At 31.6% G+C, this 21,156-nt stretch overlaps 3 protein-coding genes across 3 annotated transcripts; all 3 read left to right on the top strand.

Annotated features, from left to right (window-relative positions):
• The first annotated feature begins 266 nt into the window (after nt 1-266).
• On the top strand, nt 267-1,552 carry LOC111638054 (neurotoxin Cex2-like). The gene is made up of 2 exons (XM_023383687.1): nt 267-309; nt 1,308-1,552. Exons 1-2 carry the CDS (start codon nt 267-269, stop codon nt 1,550-1,552), a joined length of 288 nt encoding a protein of 95 aa, XP_023239455.1.
• Nucleotides 1,553-4,834: 3,282 nt separating this feature from the next.
• LOC111638055 (neurotoxin Cex2-like) lies at nt 4,835-6,095 on the top strand. The gene is made up of 2 exons (XM_023383688.1): nt 4,835-4,877; nt 5,875-6,095. The coding sequence occupies exons 1-2, from the start codon at nt 4,835-4,837 to the stop codon at nt 6,093-6,095; spliced, it is 264 nt and encodes an 87-aa protein (XP_023239456.1).
• A 9,151-nt stretch (nt 6,096-15,246) lies between these two features.
• Nucleotides 15,247-19,162, top strand: LOC111638046. The gene is made up of 3 exons (XM_023383678.1): nt 15,247-15,471; nt 17,374-17,547; nt 17,625-19,162. Exons 1-3 carry the CDS (start codon nt 15,446-15,448, stop codon nt 18,709-18,711), a joined length of 1,287 nt encoding a protein of 428 aa, XP_023239446.1. The 5' UTR covers nt 15,247-15,445; the 3' UTR covers nt 18,712-19,162.
• The last annotated feature ends 1,994 nt before the right edge of the window (nt 19,163-21,156 follow it).

The raw sequence follows: 21,156 nt of genomic DNA, 5'->3' as shown, positions 1-21,156 counted from the left end.
TTTAAAAACCTTAATGACATTCATTTATATTACACATAAACATTTCTGTAATCGATACGAATTTAATTCCTTCTGCAAATAGAGAAACTTGAAAAGTCTGACCTCTCTGTTTAATGGCTCATTAATGTTGTTATAATTGGTGGAAACAGATGGATCGAACATGCAGAATCCACGTGTACGCGTTGTACCTGTTCGCATTGGATGTGTATAAATATCGACTTCTGCTCGTGGTAACTCATTCTAAACTCGTTTAGATACCATCGAAGATGAACTCGTTGTTGATGATCACTGCTTGTTTGGTTCTGATCGGTGAGTATGAACTTATAATTGATTGAATTGGTTGTTAATTTTATAAATGACACAATTTAGTATCGCTATAATTTATTAAAAAGTTATGAAATTCGCGTTGTATTTACTACATTACATTATATATATTTATATATTTTTGTGGAAATGAAAACACTCGCAGATTATAGCATGTTCTTTCATATATGACTTAAATCGAAATTCATATTTACAGAAATATTTTGTTGAAAAATTATAAAACTTTAGATAAACTGATTCTAGTGTTTTAGAAAATGGAACGATTTGTATTAAATTGATCGAAATGTCATAACTTTTATTAAAGTTGATTTATTTACGTGTTATGAGATCTGCACTCGATTAGTGGATGACAATGCAACACAACGGCAATCTTCCAAGAAGGTATTATTTTCAGGGGGATATTCTACGAGTCACTAATCTCTATTGTCTTAATCTTAATCTGTATTACTCTAGTACTTTAATCTCTTATTTAGGACCTGTAAAGTAAATCAGTTTAATGTTGTTACTACTTAACCAGTGATGGTCTTTTTATATAAGTATGAATATGTTGACCTGTCTAATTGAGTGGCAATTGTTTTATTTTAGTGATTGATTGCTATTTGATTTATAGAATTCTCTAAGTATTTGCAGTCACTCCTATGTGTTGACTTGACACAAGTGAGATGATATAATAACATCATAAATTTAGTTTCATAAGAAATTAGAATAGTTGCATTTTCAAGATTTTCTATTATAATGTCGTTTTTCTGGATAGACAAGTCGCCGATAAATACAAAGTTACGAATGACACATCATCTTCCTAGTGTTTAAAATAGCATATTTATAATCAGGAATATTTTCAGTTTTTATAGTTCATGTGATAAAATAATAATGTACTTTTTTGACACATTTTGAGTACAAAGCATTGAATATTTTAATTTAATTGTATAAATAAGTATTACTTTTTACGGTTGAACAAGACTATTTCTTTGTATTTGTTGCAGGAACAGTGTGGGCAAAAGATCTGGTGAACATGATCACATGTGAACATGATCTGGTGAACATGAGCACAGGCTGCAAATACGAGTGCTTTGTTTTGGGAAAAAACACTTACTGCAATACGGAATGCAAAACGCCGAACCAAGGAGGTATTTACGGCTATTGTAAGGCTTTTGCGTGTTGGTGCGAAGGTTTGCCCGAAAGTACACCGACTTATCCCATTTATTATAAAACATGCAGCAAAAAATAATGCCAACGTCTTGTTATTGTCCGACAACAGAAATATTGTTACACTTCTTAATTGCAATTAAACGAAATAAAATGTACAGTACATTCATCTGAGATATCTTTATTATGTGATATACAGTTTACAGAACACAGAAGTATTATGAATACTTTTCGTATGAAATCGTTTAACTTTCAATTATAAAATATAATACCCTATGTTTATTCTCGTCTTATAAATGAATCTAACCAACTTGATTCGAAAGACAGGCAGGACCCAATTAACTCGTTTATTAGCCTAAATTTACATTTATAAATATCTCTTAAATATAAATGTAAGGGCCTAGCCGGGGATACGGTATTGGTAAAACTCATGTACCGCTTAATCGGCTGTCCTGTTGGAGAAACAGGCCCGCAGCCGTCTAAGGATAGCTTCCTAAGACGTTTATTATGATTAGGGCTCTTGTGAACTCCAGGACGTTGGTTTTTCCTGACACCAGATAGTCAATTTGCAGACTATCACGCATTTGTGAGGAATTTCGAGTAAGAGAGTCGCGAGTAAGTGGAATCCACGAAGGCATTGGATTTGGTCATTAACGAGACTATATTATAAACAAATAAATTTAATTGAATCAAACGACATAATAATACAATTAATAGGATTAAAAATTACATATTCTAGACCTACCTCGCGGAGAGAAATAAACTATCTAACTTAATCTTAATTAACCTGTACGCGTGAGAGAGAGTTTACATTAATTTTAAAACCATACTACTATCACAATATGAAGCTTATTCTTGTCTTCGGTCGTCTTTCCGTTCGGGATATGGGAGAAAGTTGAGAATCGTAACTTTAATGCGCGCATTATAAAAATATTTCTGGCTTCTTATGTGGCCGTACTGCATAAATTATATGGCAACTTTTTCTTATGAACTGCCAAATTTTATGGTAATCTTCCTCTGAATAACTACCTCGATTGGCGGGGAAAAGTCCCTATTTATAGACGGCTTTCCAAGCGGCCTGATTCATCAGCGAGTCGGCTGTCTAAAGGAACTTCAACTTCTCTTCTCTCCGAAATTGATGGATGTTANTTATGACTTTGAACGAAGAAAACATTTATTTAATTACAGAGTAAACCTGTTCGGTTTTATAAACAATTTTATACATTATGTTATTTAGAAATAAAATAATGTACAGTATAAACTGACGGCATCTATTTCATAGGAACTGGTTTCTTGGCTATCTGCCATTTAAACTTCTGCAGTGTTAGAGCTAGAAATCTCTCAAATACATTTTTTTTTACTTTAACATATGAGTTTATCAATTTGTTTATTTATTTTCTATTGATTTGTTAATTTACTAATTATTGTTATTTTTGGCCTGATAAAATTTACATGTACTACCTGTACCATTATAATTTAAATGGTTATATTCCATTTTGTATTGCAAGCAGCAAATGCACATTTATGTCAAGAGAATAATTTATCTTTGTATGTAAGAAAAGACTGTGTTTTTTAGTTTCTTTGGATACTTTCACTTTAGCCTGATTAGGAAAATATTGAAAAGACAATCGCAGAGGTTTTAGAAACGAAAACAGCAGTCAGACTGATGTTTTATCAGACAATCGTTAAATAGAGGAAGTCATTAAAAATGTAATAAATGTTAGAAATGTAGACTACAAACGTGTACTTTGTCTACTGCAGAAGTTCACAATCAAATCACCAGCAACTGTTAATCGATCTGCAGATCGATAAATTACTATAAAATTTCGGGGAAGTTGGAAAAATTTACAATTATCAAATCAAAAGTAAATTAACAAATCAATTGAGAATAAATAAACATATTGATAAACTCAAATGTTAAACTAAAAAAAATTGTAATTGGGTGAATTTATATTTAACTCCGCAAGGAATTAGGGTGAAAAGTTGGCAAGAAAGCAGTTCGTATAAAATGAATGACGTCAGTTTATAATTATTTTATTTCTAAATAACATAATGTATAAAATTGTTTATAAAACTGAACAGGTTCTCTCTGTAATTAAAGAAATGTTTTCTTCGTTCAAAGTCATAAATTCTTCAATAAAAATAAAGCGACTCGTGTCAATTGCAAATAAATTAGGAAATTAAGACCAAAACGGTCAGATGTTTAGAATTCTATTGAATTATAAAGAAAATTATATGATTATTGTACACATTTGTTTGTCTCTTAATGTAAGGCCATTCTTTTACTTCAAAATCATTTATTCGATCAATCACAAAATCACAACAAAGAAATTAAGAAACGTTCAATCAAAATGGCTGTAAATATTCTGTAATTTTTAATTATACAACGATATAAAATTAAAATACTAGCAAAACATCAAAGGAAACAATTCTGTTGAATTACGATAAAAAATCTCTATTTAAAAAGAAATACTTAAATTTAAAATACACTAATACGCATTTGCTCAACGTTAAAATGTGCCTGGCTCCATCTCTTACAGGATTTTACTCACAACTCATTTTTATATTACTAATTATTACAAAGAGACATGATTTTTCAGGAAAAAGAAGTTTTTAAAAATATTGCAAATGCCAATGAGAAATAAAAATTTTCATTAAGTTCGTCTCCACTCGAGATATAGGCCTAACATATGACCTTCCTCTATCTACCCGCTGTCTATTTTTCTGATGAATGAATCCTTTTGACTTATTCTTATTTATTCTACATAAAATTGCAACACTTAGTAAAGAATTTTGAAGTTTTTACAAGAAGAGATTTAGTGTTTAAATCTTCACTTTCATTGTAATAAAGTTCCATTTCGATTAAAAATCACAAATTGATTTGTTTTCAAGAATCTTTGTCAATAATTACTTCAAATATTTCATTTATGCAGACTTTTTAAAAAATCCTTGACAAAAGGTAGGTTAGTTATGTCGATCAAACGAAAAAATCACGAGATATTATTACATGCCTGTAAACATAAAATATCTAAATGATGTGAAGTGTTCCAAGAACGTGTTCGACTTAAAGTAGATTTTTATTTTTAAGAGATTTTTATTTTAAAAACCTTAATGACATTCATTTATATTACACATAAACATTTCTGTAATCGATACGAATTTAATTCCTTCTGCAAATAGAGAAACTTGAAAAGTCTGACCTCTCTGTTTAATGGCTCATTAATGTTGTTATAATTGGTGGAAACAGATGGATCGAACATGCAGAATCCACGTGTACGCGTTGTACCTGTTCGCATTGGATGTGTATAAATATCGACTTCTGCTCGTGGTAACTCATTCTAAACTCGTTTAGATACCATCGAAGATGAACTCGTTGTTGATGATCACTGCTTGTTTGGTTCTGATCGGTGAGTATGAACTTATAATTGATTGAATTGGTTGTTAATTTTATAAATGACACAATTTAGTATCGCTATAATTTATTAAAAAGTTATGAAATTCGCGTTGTATTTACTACATTACATTATATATATTTATATATTTTTGTGGAAATGAAAACACTCGCAGATTATAGCATGTTCTTTCATATATGACTTAAATCGAAATTCATATTTACAGAAATATTTTGTTGAAAAATTATAAAACTTTAGATAAACTGATTCTAGTGTTTTAGAAAATGGAACGATTTGTATTAAATTGATCGAAATGTCATAACTTTTATTAAAGTTGATTTATTTACGTGTTATGAGATCTGCACTCGATTAGTGGATGACAATGCAACACAACGGCAATCTTCCAAGAAGGTATTATTTTCAGGGGGATATTCTACGAGTCACTAATCTCTATTGTCTTAATCTTAATCTGTATTACTCTAGTACTTTAATCTCTTATTTAGGACCTGTAAAGTAAATCAGTTTAATGTTGTTACTACTTAACCAGTGATGGTCTTTTTATATAAGTATGAATATGTTGACCTGTCTAATTGAGTGGCAATTGTTTTATTTTAGTGATTGATTGCTATTTGATTTATAGAATTCTCTAAGTATTTGCAGTCACTCCTATGTGTTGACTTGACACAAATGAGATGATATAATAACATCATAAATTTAGTTTCATAAGAAATTAGAATAGTTGCATTTTCAAGATTTTCTATTATAATGTCGTTTTTCTGGATAGACAAGTCGCCGATAAATACAAAGTTACGAATGACACATCATCTTCCTAGTGTTTAAAATAGCATATTTATAATCAGGAATATTTTCAGTTTTATAGTTCATGTGATAAAATAATAATGTACTTTTTTGACACATTTTGAGTACAAAGCATTGAATATTTTAATTTAATTGTATAAATAAGTATTACTTTTTACGGTTGAAGAAGACTATTTCTTTGTATTTGTTGCAGGAACAGTGTGGGCAAAAGACGGTTATCTGGTGAACATGAGCACAGGCTGCAAATACGAGTGCTTTGTTTTGGGAAAAAACACTTACTGCAATACGGAATGCAAAACGCCGAACCAAGGAGGTATTTACGGCTATTGTAAGGCTTTTGCGTGTTGGTGCGAAGGTTTGCCCGAAAGTACACCGACTTATCCCATTTATTATAAAACATGCAGCAAAAAATAATGCCAACGTCTTGTTATTGTCCGACAACAGAAATATTGTTACACTTCTTAATTGCAATTAAACGAAATAAAATGTACAGTACATTCATCTGAGATATCTTTATTATGTGATATACAGTTTACAGAACACAGAAGTATTATGAATACTTTTCGTATGAAATCGTTTAACTTTCAAATATAAAATATAATACCCTATGTTTATTCTCGTCTTATAAATGAATCTAACCAACTTGATTCGAAAGACAGGCAGGACCCAATTAACTCGTTTATTAGCCTAAATTTACATTTATAAATATCTCTTAAATATAAATGTAAGGGCCTAGCCGGGGATACGGTATTGGTAAAACTCATGTACCGCTTAATCGGCTGTCCTGTTGGAGAAACAGGCCCGCAGCCGTCTAAGGATAGCTTCCTAAGACGTTTATTATGATTAGGGCTCTTGTGAACTCCAGGACGTTGGTTTTTCCTGACACCAGATAGTCAATTTGCAGACTATCACGCATTTGTGAGGAATTTCGACTAAGAGAGTCGCGAGTAAGTGGAATCCACGAAGGCATTGGATTTGGTCATTAACGAGACTATATTATAAACAAATAAATTTAATTGAATCAAACGACATAATAATACAATTAATAGGATTAAAAATTACATATTCTAGACCTACCTCGCGGAGAGAAATAAACTATCTAACTTAATCTTAATTAACCTGTACGCGTGAGAGAGAGTTTACATTAATTTTAAAACCATACTACTATCACAATATGAAGCTTATTCTTGTCTTCGGTCGTCTTTCCGTTCGGGATATGGGAGAAAGTTGAGAATCGTAACTTTAATGCGCGCATTATAAAAATATTTCTGGCTTCTTATGTGGCCGTACTGCATAAATTATATGGCAACTTTTTCTTATGAACTGCCAAATTTTATGGTAATCTTCCTCTGAATAACTACCTCGATTGGCGGGGAAAAGTCCCTATTTATAGACGGCTTTCCAAGCGGCCTGATTCATCAGCGAGTCGGCTGTCTAAAGGAACTTCAACTTCTCTTCTCTCCGAAATTGATGGATGTTAGATCTCTTCTTTGTTCAAAATGTTCTCCTCGATAATAATAATTTTAAATTATTTTATATTAATTAAAAACAATCCCATGGATCTCACATAAATCTCTGTAAAAATTCTAAATATAATGTTTTTATACACAGAAGTTTCTTTAATGAATCTATTGTACGACACATGATACTTCAATTTTGGATGCTGAAATATGTAAATTGTCCGTGTTAATCTGTAATGTTGACCTGGTTTCATTAAATAAAAAAACTCAAACAACCGACAGACAACCAGACTCCCATTAAAAGTATCGAAATGCTGATGTTTTTCAGATTTAAATTCGAAATTCATATTTTTTTTTTTATTGAAGTTCAAAATTCCTTTGGAGTTTTCTGGGAAGATCTAAACAGAATTGTATCATGTCCATCGTTCATATTATATACAGTTTATGCTAATTTTATACAATATTTCACCTTTAGATCGTTTTATGCTATGAAGAGAATGAATGAAAGGAAAAAGTGAACAATAATATGTTCCGAAATTCTCAGCTTTATCCAGTTCCAGTATAAACGTTATTGATAATCAAATTAGTGAACAATTTATTTTCCATCTTCCATAATGAATGCTGTAATTTATGAAGTATAAAAGAAAAATCATTTGTTCATCAATCTTTTTTGGTTTTTCTGTAGGGAACAGTAGGGTATTGTACTTCACACATTATAATAACAACCCCGAATAACTAGTTTGGGATGAGCATCAGGAATCTGGCACATCTTTAGTATCGGCTACAATTGCTAACGTGTGCAATTGTAATTATTGCTCTGAATTTTCATATGCTGCCAGAATGTTTACTTTTTAATGTTGATGCTTATACATTGTAATTTCTGCTTAACCGAAACATAGAAATAAATATATTTAATAATTGTTATTTTTTCACCATTACACTCTTAGAAAAGTACTATTATTAATGAATAAGTAACAAACATCTTTACGTGTTCTGTTTACAAATCTTAAAACTCTATAAATATTCTGGAGTCACAGTCATGCGGAAATGGTGCTACAGTAATTGGTATTATCTGACATTCGTTTAATATGAATTTTATTATACGTAAGCGTGAAAAATTGGTCTCGGGTGACATCTGCGATGGCTTGTGCTGAAAAGTTTAACTTTAAGGACAATTTTTTTTTTCTTGTGAAAGATCTAATCAAATTTTCGGTTGACGTTGATGTGATAAGACTTTTAAATTTTTAAAAGATCAGATATTAAGCTATCTAACTCTATCTAAATAAAAATCTGTAATATACTATATTTTTATATTTAGGAACGAAAGTGTTGAAACTGTGGAAGTGTATGACTACCGAAATGCACTTTCTTGTAAGTAATATCAGTAAATTATAAATTCATTCCTGTTACCTCTAAAGTTTTCTGTACGAAAAGTCCGGAAAAAAGCTACACTTTAAGCTTTGAACTTAAAGCTGTAAAGGAAACGGAACAAGAAGCAAGAATAATAAGAGCAATAAATTTTAAAATATAAAAGTAATGCAAGTTTATATTTGTAATAAAATTCTGAAAAAAATTTACTCGCAGCATAATATGGCAGAGTTTCTTTATGTAGCGAGAATGTAGTGAAAATGTTTTCACGAGCAGCTATCGTTACACGTCGTTGCATTATAGTTTAAAAACACTTTTCTCTCGAGCTAAGCATGGATCTATAATTCATCTTTTTATTGCAGTTACAGTTGAAAGTAGCGCTTTCGTTAAAGAATTACAATATTTACATAAAGACATATAAAGATTGAGCGTTTCTTTCTCCGAAAATGTGAGAAAAGTAAAGACATAGGACATAGATAATTATATTTAAAATATAGTATTTTTTGTTAATCATTAGATAACTATCAAAGTCGTTTAATAAAATTTAATTCTTCTTAATCTTCTCATAATATTTTTATCAAAAGTCACTTCGACCTTTTTATTTTCGCAGCATAATCTCGTATTATTCGCACAAGCATTCATTTTGCTTTACACGTGTAGCTTTTATTTTTGATGCAGCTATTCCTTGCAGCAAAGGTTTAGAAACGGTTCGATATATTACAGCTCTTCATTTAGAAATTCTTTGCTGTGTAGCGATCGAGCAGCGTTAAATAAAAAAACGCCACGCATTTCAGTTACTTTTTTCGCTGCAACAAAATGGCTGAGTTCACGGTGACGATGTGCGGTGTTGAAGTTTTATATAACAGTAAAGAGTATTCTTATGTAACAATAAAATTCTAAAGTTTTGATCACTAATGAATGGATTTTCTGTTTGTATTACTTTTTCTTTTAAAATACTCAGTAGTAAAATATACAAGTTTTGTTGAATCTTTTATTATGAACGATTTATTTTTTATTTTATCATGTTGTAAAAAGACGTTGCACGCGTTAAATTTAAATTATTAATTTTGTTGAGAGAAACTTCGGAAATTCCGATCTGCATTCACCGGACATCGTTTCCTGTTCGACAACTAGACTTAGAATGCAACATACGGTCAGCGAGAGGAAACCTCGTTCGTCGCCGGACTTTTCTCTTCTTCTTTGAAGAATACGCGCCGAAGTATACAAGGACTTCAACCCGTCGTGGTTATAGAACTTTTTGTATGTTGATTGTCTAATAAACGAGTTGTGTTGTTTGTAAACGAGGCATCGATCTCTAACTCAACCGTAACCACGTGTCGTCGATTGTTACCATTCGAAATTCCAGACGGCAGAGAGACGTTAACGATGTAACTTATATAATCGTTATTTTCCTTTTGAAATATTTCCGTTATTTTTTCAGTTTCCTCACATGATCTTGAAAGAATAAGATGTAGAGATAATGAAAGAGGAAAAGACTGAGATTAGTGAAGGGTGGAATAAGATGGCAAATACTGTATAATAAAAACACTGAGGAGGAGGTATGTGGAGAAGAAAGAAGGTAAGGAAGAAAACTGTGGAGAAAGACTTGGTGGTGGAATAAATAAAAATGCGATAAAGCAGAAAGAAGGATCTTTTAAACTTTGAAGGATATCTGATAGTGAATCTGATGAAAACAGATGTTTGCTTGATTGATTTCATTTATAAAAACGTTTTGTATAAAAGCAATTATATATCATGCTTTAAAACAAAAACACTTAGCAAAATAATATAATTTTGTTCTACCGTTATCATTTATAAGCAGTAAAATGCGGTGAATATTCTGTTCTTCGTAAGGTTAATCGATGGCCTTCTTTAAGGTTTACGAGTTAAGAATATGTACAAAGAAAGTGCTTTAGAAGAGTCAATAGTCAATGCATTGATATCGAGTTATCTGTCGGTCCAATACAGTATTTACAAGAGAAAGAAAATTCGCTACGACGGTCGTGTGAATATATCAATATTAACAGACATAATTAATCATTAATAACATGGTATCAATCTGTCAAGATATCTGTCTTTTATATAATCGAATTTATAAAAATGCAAACATATGAAATATAAATCAGTAAATATTCCTTCTAAATTATTGGTAAATACATACTGTTTCAGGATAGTGTATTTGAATTTCAAAGATCCCGCAAATCTGACATTAATTATTAAGATTGATATTATCTTAAAGTAGAGGAGAAGGTGGTATTATGGAACACTGCGGGTATTATGGAACACTGCGGGTATTATGGAACCACCCCATTTCGAACTGATAATAAAGGCGAACTGTAGCGGAATGTGGCTGAACTGAACTAGGCGGACATCCATAGCAAGGGGAAAACCCGTTTTACTTCAGTTAAAGGGTTGTCTGCATTTAATCAGCAAATTTGTTTTTTTCAAAATTCGCAAGTTTTGAATGCTAAGTGAATTTAATTATTTTTAAAATATAAATCGTGTAGTTGTAGGTTCACTGGTGCATGTATTCGTTCCAGAGACTTAGGGGTACATATTAATCTGTGTGATGTTCACGTTTTTTAAATTTTGGTTTTGACAGACATAAGTTAATTCGAGATGGCGACGCGTGAAATACGGACCCCTTTGGTGCTTTTACAGTAATATGGAACTCAACTCCTCCGAACTCTCTCTTTGCAAGCAGACATTCGTCCGGAGCAATTTGGGAAAAAGACACTAGGTAGAAAGTCTGAAAATATCGAAAAAGAGCTGCTGGAATATATATTGTTGATGGAGGTCATATTTTTCTATTATAAAAGCATTTTTGCGATAAAATACATTGGAGTAAATAATTTGGTAATTATTTAATATTTTTTGTCCTTTCCTATTTGTTTTTGGCTATATTAAAGCATTTTTTTGAAAATATACAGTAAGGTTCCATATTACCACCCGATTTTCTCTAAGCCTACTTTCGGACTTTTTGTACAAAAGCCTTCAAAAACCATACTTATAATTACACTAGCGAAAAATCCAATTAGGAACATTTAGTTTACTAGTTACCAGTACTTTTCGCACAAAAAATGTGGGTGTAGTTATGCTACCTTGTTTACAATTCACTAAAATGTAATTGGGGTTCCATAATACCACCTTCTCCTCTATATTATTAAAACACTAAAAATATAGCTATAAGCAATTTTATTAGTTAAGAATCAGTACTATTTGGCTAAGTTTGCACTAATTAACTATTTCAATTTCGTATTTCCTAGAACAGTTTCATGTGGAATGTTTCAAAGTAAATACAGTGGAACCTCGGTATACGACCTTAATCCGTTCCTGGAGTTTGGACTTATACCGAATAGGACGTATACCAAACCAACCTTTCCCATAAGATGTAATGTAAAAATGATTAATCCGTTCTCATGTAAAAAAAAAAATGGCTGGCTTTAAACACCTCGCTTTCCTCGCTAGTTTCTGCTTGATTTTTTATGAGATCATCATGTATCCTTTTAACTTTCTCGCAGATAGTTTCTTCCTATACGCTGTCGTGAGCACACTGTTTTTCAGTTATCTAAAGCAAAAGCAATTTCTCGACATGATCTAATGTCTTCGATCTCTGTTTAGAAATTGATTTAACCCCTTTCGCAACGTTAGCAAATTTAATAATGTCTTTATTTTTCACGATTGTGGATATCGTCGTTCTCGGAATACGGAATGCAACAGTTAAATCTCGTTAAATCTCGAACACGCGTGCCACCTTCATATTTCTCAACAATCTCTCTTTTCAGTTCCGTTGTCATTCTAGTAATTTTTTTATTTTCTGTTGCCCTTTTGCAATTCATGATTAATAAAAATAATAAAATGTTACTTACAAATTAAAATCAGAAGAAATTTAACAAAGTTATAAACCGTAGCACTGTGAGTGTTTAGTCTAGTGTAGTACACCGATAGTGCTACTTGTTCATAGATGGCACGTATAATTGAAATAAGTCGTATACCGAACAAAAGTCGTATACCGAGCAAAATTTGTTTCGTCCAAACAGGACNCCGATAGTGCTACTTGTTCATAGATGGCACGTATAATTGAAATAAGTCGTATACCGAACAAAAGTCGTATACCGAGCAAAATTTGTTTCGTCCAAACAGGACGTATTCCGAATTGGACGTATTCTAAAGCGGACGTATACCGAGGTTCCACTGTATTAGTCATGTAACGAATATTCGGTTACTATTCGATATTCAGCCCATTTTTCGTCATTCGGCCAAATACCGAATACCTAAAAACAGGAGTAAGAAATAACAAAAAAAAAAAAAACAGTAAATTAATCGTTTTGGTATTTAGATTTAGTGTTATCGGGTTAGTGTTGTTTGTTTATATTTATTTATAACTTTAACATGCACAAAATAAAATATAAAATAATATTAGTCACATTTATTCACAATTTATAATTACAAAGATCAGCAGACGTACATTACATATCTATTCGTTCGAGAATCGTCGCACATCTGATGGTCTGACCCTGCCTATCCTTCTTTTTAAGCGCTCGTCTTTGCTCTTCCCTTTCTCTTTCCTCTATCGCTCTAATCCATGTATGCCTGTGCATACATCATAATACGCGCTCACGATACTTTCGATTCGTCACTTTTCCGTCGTAGAGTTCCCATTTTACAATTACGTGACTCAGCCTGGTGACAACGGAGAAAAGAGACAGATAGGACGTCGGTATAAGTCACAGTTATGATTTCACAGATTAGAGACAGTTTGGTAGCCCGAACGGTCCCAGGCTTTCGCCCGTGCACGCTAAGTGACTTTCATTACAAGCATTTAGCTTTCCGAAGTCTATGACAACAATTGTTTGGCACTGACGGCCGCAAATTTCGTGCCTATAAGCTTCCTCGACTTGTTCAATTATGTTATTAACTCAATTTCATATTTATTTTCACATTTTCACTTCGCGGTCCTTCTCAGTTCTTTTTCCGTTATTTACACGTGTAGGTCACTTCATTGTTATCTACATTTGATATTATCGTTTATCACATACTGCCATGACGCTCATGTCTGTCCGCTACAACAGTCAAAAATTAACGCGATTGACGAAGAGTAGTGACAGCGGGCAACAGAGAGCAGGGTCCTTGTCATAATGTTGTTTGCGCGCAATTTTTGTACGTGCGTTAATCAAGCCGAATAGTTTAAACGAATATTCGGCTATTCGGTCACGTTCCTGGCCGAATACTCGGTATTCGGCCTGAGGCCTAATATACTATTCGTTATAACACTAATATTAATGGTTTTCTGAGGGAGGTAAAGAGCTGCTGTATAAAATTCGTTACAACACTAGTAAATATTCGTTTATCATCGGAATTACGTAAGATACGTTTTTTTTTATTTTTTTTGCTAATGTAGTGANACACTAATATTTATGGTTTTCTGAGGGAGGTGAAGAGCTGCTGTATAAAATTCGTTACAACACTAGTAAATATTCGTTTATCATCGGAATTACGTAAGATACGTTTTTTTTTATTTTTTTTGCTAATGTAGTGAATATATGAAGAAATTTATTAAATTTACTGAATATTTACTAAATATAAAGTAGGAGGTAAACAAAAGTTTTCTTATTGTCCGTACCCCGTCTTCACACATAACTGAAAGGTTCTGATTTATGTTTTGGCTGTATAGTAGGATTCATTTTGTGTTAAAGAAAATATATGTCATTCGTGTTAACGAACCAAAAACACTCTGAGGCTAACATTACTTACTTTTGGATCAGAAATGAAAGTATTAATAACTGCATCTCATTTATTATTCAGGTTTTTCAACACTGGTCTAAATTAGTGGCAAATATCGTTTGTACATATAAAATTTCTTCGTGTTAACAATTGTAAAGTTTTTAAAATATCATTTAATTGAAAATTATTGCTACAGTTAATTATTTCTCAATGTCTAATTTCTACATTCTTTCTTTAAGATGTATCGTAGAGGCAGCTAACATTTGTCTTGAAGAATTTCCTTAAAAGACGACAAGTTTTGAAGAAGGAAGTAAATATCTACATCTGAAAAAAAATTAATTTGATATTGTAAAGTAATTACAGTATTTCCAAGCTATGCAGAAGTAACTTTTTCTGAATTTTTTCTAATTAACATAAACAAATTATTTTGTACGTTAACATTGAAGTATAGTATTTTGTATTTCGTAGATTTTCTGTATCAAAGTCTGAAAAAGAGGAAGTTTCTCTGTGGAAATTGTGACAAAGAATTCTGTTGAAAGTCACACTTTAAAACTCATAGGAGGATTCACAGAGAAAAAACCGTTCTGTAGCCAGTTATGTAGTAAAACCGGATTTTCCGCAGTTATTCTGAAGGAAAATCTTTTATCTACAACCATTGCAAACGGAGATTTACATAAAAGATCACTCTATTAAGGCATCTTCGAATTCATACGGGAGAGAAATAATCTAACTGCGATTATTGGTTACAAAAGTTCGCTTACAAATACAGTTTGAATTCTTACATGAAACGTCATAGCAAAAAGATACTTAATTAATATAAACATTAAAAAGTTTAATATTTGAAAGGAATAATATAATTCTCAACATCCGCAAACCACACCACTGGCAACATGGTGATTGATTGTAAAGTGAATTCATCGTGATGCAATTATTCGTAAGCAGGTAATGGTTCACTTAGTTATATGCTAATTTCTTAGATAGGTATATGTGAGATCATAATAAATAAACGTGTGAAGTCAGTTTTTATGTCGGATATACAGAATATACAAATAATGTAATTAAAAAATCATGCTCCTGCGGAAAAGCGGTGAGGTCAAAGTCACGTGGCATCTGCAGCCAATTACCGTGATGAATTCTTCCTACTTCTAAGCGCGTGTTGCCTCCGTTCTTCGACGTCAACTCGAGAGTTCAGTGAAGAAACGAGCCGAAGAAATGGCGGATCGAGAGGTGCAGAGTCAGTAAGTAGTTGATTGTTTTCGGTTTATAACGTTTTTAGATGTATGGGCGCAAAATCATTTTACCTGTTTTGCAATTGACTATCGTATCTGTCTCGTATCTATCGAGAAAGCGATGCTGTGCTGCTGTCAACAGCTCAAGAAATAACGTGATAAATGACATAAGTTGATTTTTTTCTGTTATTTGTACTTATTTCATCACATATATTCGCGTCAAATGAACATACTCTTATTAAATTTTTATATATATATTATATAGAATATTTAAACTAAAAGTATTTAATTAACAAAAGTTTCAATTGTCTTAATGATTAAACAAAACTTCACAAAAAGCTTATTCCCTTGTGTTAATAACCGTCTGTTTACAACGTTCGAACTCGAGAAATACACTCTTCCACTTTTAGAAGTCAAAGGGTTTAAGTAGCTTAAAGTTTCCCTTCTCTTGGTGAAATTATTTTCGGTGTTTAAAGTTTGAGTTAATAAGCTGTGTTTACTTTTTAATATACATATGATTAATACTCATTTTTTTCTACAAGATTTAATTCGGGTAGTTCAGTGTTTCTCGACATGTAAATCGCAGATCCCTCAGTTTCATCAACTATTAGGTAGGACGTTGCGTTCTAAAATGTAAAAGTGCTATTTATTTGTTTAAGGCAGATGAACGAATGAGTTAATTAATTATATTTTGTAGAAAGATTTGGTTAAGATTAATTTTATGCCAATAATTTTACAATATATTTTGTTGATAATTATTTACATTATGATTGTTAAGCGTTTCCTTTTAATTCTGTTTTGAAGAGGCATATTTGATATACATTATACACGTAATATAAATGTTTTATTTAAAACAATAGATCTAATACGTGTTAAAGCAGCACTTTATAAACGTTATTTGTTCAATGATCAGAAGTTTTATATGAAAGTACCAAATAACATTACAGAGAAATTCACTTATTCGACCGGTTTATTATTTATCGGTCCACAAAGCGGGAGAAATGATATTCAGAATGAATATATAAGTACGACACTGTTACGTTATACACTCCTTTTCTGTTGAAAGCGACCAGGAATCACATGATGCCACCCGGCATGGAATAGCCACAAGCAATGCGACTCGATGGTCTAGGTGGACCTTTAACTAATAACTTATCAGTTAAAGGCTTTTTCTTTTTTCTTCAGTTTTTAATGTAAACTTGTAATTATGCTTTGTGTGAATGTCGGACACACACGAAAACAAAATTTAATTTTTACTTAATTACGGGGCGTCGGTGTCCGTTTATTTAGAACAGTGTTTGTTAACCTTTACCCCGTTTTTTAACTCTTTCCTTCCTGTGGGCACTAAGAGGGCCTCTTTTTGCAAGCTCATTATGGGTTCAGCCAGGCCCACATTGGGGCTGCCGGGTGGTGAGGGACGGGGCCCGTCATATCTGAACGTACCACACCCGAAAAATTCCTGGAGATTTTTTCGACCCGTTCGGATTCGAACCCGGGTCCCCCAGAGCGGTTAGCTGCCACCTTGACCGCTCGGCCATCCGGCCGCTGTTTCTTAACCTCTAACGAATCGTCGCCCCCTTCAATAAAACCTTCCCTCTCTTAACAAACTTGTTTATTTGTACTTATTAAGAAAATATTGTACATTGCTACTTATTAAGAAAAACAAACTGCAATTCCGAAATTGCATCGTTTCCTGATACGGAAGACCCTACGAAATAGATTTTGATTATCGCGGAACTATAAAAACCCAAGATGATCAGCTATTACAAAAACTCTGACTAATATTTTAATTAAAAATAGATATTATTCATTTATTGTTCATACACCATACTCGGAAATACTACAACTACCATACAGTAGAACAGAGATGTTTGTTTGAAAGTAATAATAAATACCTTTTTGTTGTTTTAGGATTTCTTCGAGTGGGATACGAATCCGAAACGAAGAAAACGAAGAAATTATTATATCAGAAGCTCAGTTAAATAAAGTTCTGAACAGGCAATTGGAACTTCTCATTACATATGTTGAAAGTTCGAAAGTACTGTTTATGCCGTATCGAATCGAGACCATCAGACAATTCGTTAAGTAAGTTTTTCACGATGCTTACCTTTCATTTAATTTCAATACTTTGTAATACATTATAATTTATATTTTTTAAACAGTTATGTACAGACGGACGATCCCGGATTGACATCTATTACACACGCATTCGATCTCTATAAATTGAGTTTAAGATACGAGTTAGATAATTTAAGACTGAAATGCAGATCATTTATCATCCAGCAAATAAATCTTCATACCGTCTGTGCAATCCACGATTTTGCACGTGAGATCGGTGATCTGCTCATAACTTACTATTGCTGGCAAGCTTTCGACAAACACGGAGAAAGACTATTTGCAACAGTCGACTTTATGTGCTGTAAAATTGCAACAATTGATAGACTGCTATCTCGAGCGATATATGAATCTGTCAGTGAAGTGCGTTTATTCGAAGCCGTGTATGACTGGAGCATAGAAGAAATTAAAAGAAAATTGGGTGCCTGCTGCTTCCTTTCGATGAATGAAAAATCGAAAAGAAATGAAATAAGAAATGTTATGAATCTATTTATTGGAAAAGTCAGATTTCTTGCCATGAATGAAAACGAATTGCAACGTTTTGTTTTTAAAATGAACTTGTTAAGCGAATTAGAAAAAAGTCATATCTGGCATGCTTTTAAGTATAATTATTATTCCTTGTATCCCAGTTACTTCAGTCGAGAAACAAAAACCAGAAGCAGAAAAAATTATTATAGCTTTTTCTCATACATAAATCGTGGAGATCCTTTTATGGTCGCAAACAGAAATATGAAAGATCACAGATATTTTAGCAGCGAAGTAGTTGTGAGGGAAGATTGTTACGTTACGGCTCTTCGATTTCCGATTAAGCTTCGCGAATGTTTTTCAATGTTCGTATACGGGTATATTAATAAGAATTTGGACAACGAACAGTTTTCGTTTGAAACCGTTTGCAATTCAGACGGAGTAGCATATCTGCAAACGACTTTGTATCTAGAAAAATCTTGGAAAATTCGTTTCTTTGCTTACTTTTTCCGAGCTGAAAATGTCCAACCCGATATCGAGTTTTTACCTGAACTGAGTTACTTTGTGAGCGACGAGGAAACAGATGCTAGGAAATTTGAAGACAAAATTTTAACCTGTGACAGAAACCTTATGAATAATATTTACTTTTCGGTTGATTTATATTTTTGAAGTCAAAAGTTTTCCTGGAAACAAGTGAAATTCAAACGAGAATATAAAGTTTATTCGAATATGATTATTTCTTACTGTATCAATGTAAAATTTCCGCAAAACGTGTGTGTACGTGAACGGGATAACGAATTTTATTGGGTTTACAAAAAACAAAATTTTAATTTAAAGTGCCTATTAATGTAATTTTTTCTGAAAAAATATATTGTCATTATTTGTGTTTTTTTTAATTCAAAATTCAGTATAAGCAAATATATCATCATCAAGAACGTTTATAATTGTCAGTATTTTTATGATACATACGTGAGTGATTTTACTTTTTATTGTAGTAGATGTCCGAGAAATAAATATAATTACAATCTTACAGCATTAATCTTTTCATATTCTTATCGTCATTAACATGAAGGAAGAAAAGTTAAGACTAGAATTTTTGTCTAAATGTAAAAGCTATTCGATATCCGCATTTCAATTTCAGTATTTACGGTATTGTTCTTTGTATTCGTTGTATAGAATGTGATGTCTTACAATTCTTTTTATCTACGAGACTTTGCGTAAATTTAATTGCTTTCAAATTTGATTTTTTTTTTAAGTAAATGTGCCTGGAACTCTTACCTGGTTACTTACATTATCCGTTAAAAGAACAGTGCGTTTAAAACGAGTTGACGGCAAAATTTCTACAGCACCAGTTTGCATTAAAGATCATTATTCAAAAGAAGCTTTAAAAGGTGTAACTTTAATACTACGAGTTTACACTAGGGTAGTTTTATTAGCGTTACTGTACTTATTTTTAATACTAAACAATGGGACTAGAGATCATTCAAAAATTTTCGAATAGTTTTTTTTTAANTGTGAGTGTACGTGAACGGGATAACGAATTTTATTGGGTTTACGGAAAACAAAATTTAAATTTAAAGTGCTTATTAATGTAATTTTTTTCTGAAATGTATGTTGTCATTAGTCGAGTTGTTTTTAATTCAAAATTTAGTATTTGCAAATATATCATCATCAAGAACGTTTATAATTGTCATCATTTTAATGATATTTACGTGGGTGATTTTATTTTTCATTGTAGTAGATGTTCGAGAAATAAATATAATTACAATCTTATAGCATTAATCTTTTCATATTCCTATCATCATTAACATGAAGAAAAAAAGTTAAGACTAGAATTTTTGTCTTAATGTAAAAGCTATTCGATATCCACATTTCAATTTTAGTATTTACGGTATTGTTCTTTGTATTCGTTGGGTAGAATGTGATGTTTTACAATTGTTGTCATCTACGACACTTTGCGTAAATTTAATTGCTTTCAAATTTGATTTTTTTAAGTAAATGTGCCTGGAACTCTTACCTGGTTACTGACATTATCCGTTAAAAGAACAGTGCGTTTAGAACGAGTTGACGGCAGAATTTCTATAGCAGCAATTTGCATAAAAGATCACTATTCAATAAAAGCTTTATAAAGTGTAACTTTAACACTACGAGATTATACTTTGGTAGATTTATTAGCGTTACTGTACTTATTTTTAATACTAAACAATGGGACTAGAGATCATTCAAACATTTTCGAATAGTTTTTTTAATATACAATTTTTAACAGAAAATATAAAAAACATTCTTTTATTATATTTACAGCAATCTCATTTTAAAAAATTTTTGTCATATTATTAATTTAAAAATTTATATATTTTATTTTGTGGCAATTTCAATGATGCTGCCTTATTGCATGCCTGTTTTATGAATAGATATATTTAAGTACAAAGACGAAGTATTTAAGTAATTTTTTAAATTTTCTTCTGTTTTGTGTAATACTAACAGAAGACATTTATTACCGAATGTTGTTTTCTTTTTTAATTGAATACAATACAAATTTCTTATATCATGCTAGAGTCGAAAAGTTTCTTTTCAGTTCGTCTCTTCCTCCCCAACATAAAGTATAACCCACATGAAACGTAATTAGTTAATAAGTGAAAAAGTTGTAGAACAATACAGAAAATTGTGAGACAAAAATGTTATTTTAATTACAACTTGTAGGAATTAGTATTTTTTCTATCAGTCTGACTTATTTCTAGCTTTATAGATGTAATAAGCTAATTGATAGGCTTTTAAAGCTATTTTCTTGAATAATGTTTAGTGGGTGTTTACACGCATTAATTTTAAACATATAAATTCTCATAAATTAAATTCTATTATAAAAAATATTTCTTAGATACATTTTAGCATTATAAATAAATATATATATATATAATCTTTTTCTATGTGGTACTAAAATTAAGATGAATTATTCCAATAGATGGCGAATTGAAGAAACACGGGCATAGGAAAATTTAAAGACAAAAAATTCACTTTAATTTCATAATGTGAAATTTTAATATAAATAACATTAAATTAAGCACTTAAAACCTTACCGGTATATCATCAACGAAAATTATTTAAAAGATAGACTCG

This window comes from Centruroides sculpturatus, unplaced genomic scaffold (genome assembly GCF_000671375.1).
Source record: "Centruroides sculpturatus isolate CEXI.00-Female unplaced genomic scaffold, Cexi_2.0 scaffold1077, whole genome shotgun sequence".
In the NCBI taxonomy this organism is placed as follows: domain Eukaryota; kingdom Metazoa; phylum Arthropoda; class Arachnida; order Scorpiones; family Buthidae; genus Centruroides; species Centruroides sculpturatus.
Note: the sequence above shows the minus strand (reverse complement) of the source record. Positions and strands in the feature narration are given on the sequence as shown.

What these genes read in the sequence shown, in the direction of transcription:
- LOC111638054 (XM_023383687.1), top strand. Translation starts at nt 267, where the DNA reads ATGAACTCGTTGTTGATGATCACTGCTTGTTTGGTTCTGATCG. An exon ending in TGCTTGTTTGGTTCTGATCG is followed by an intron (nt 310 to 1,307) that starts GTGAGTATGAAC and finishes TATTTGTTGCAG; the next exon opens with GAACAGTGTGGGCAAAAGAT.
- LOC111638055 (XM_023383688.1), top strand. Translation starts at nt 4,835, where the DNA reads ATGAACTCGTTGTTGATGATCACTGCTTGTTTGGTTCTGATCG. An exon ending in TGCTTGTTTGGTTCTGATCG is followed by an intron (nt 4,878 to 5,874) that starts GTGAGTATGAAC and finishes TATTTGTTGCAG; the next exon opens with GAACAGTGTGGGCAAAAGAC.
- LOC111638046 (XM_023383678.1), top strand. Translation starts at nt 15,446, where the DNA reads ATGGCGGATCGAGAGGTGCAGAGTCA. An exon ending in GATCGAGAGGTGCAGAGTCA is followed by an intron (nt 15,472 to 17,373) that starts GTAAGTAGTTGA and finishes TTGTTGTTTTAG; the next exon opens with GATTTCTTCGAGTGGGATAC. An exon ending in ACCATCAGACAATTCGTTAA is followed by an intron (nt 17,548 to 17,624) that starts GTAAGTTTTTCA and finishes TTTTTTAAACAG; the next exon opens with TTATGTACAGACGGACGATC.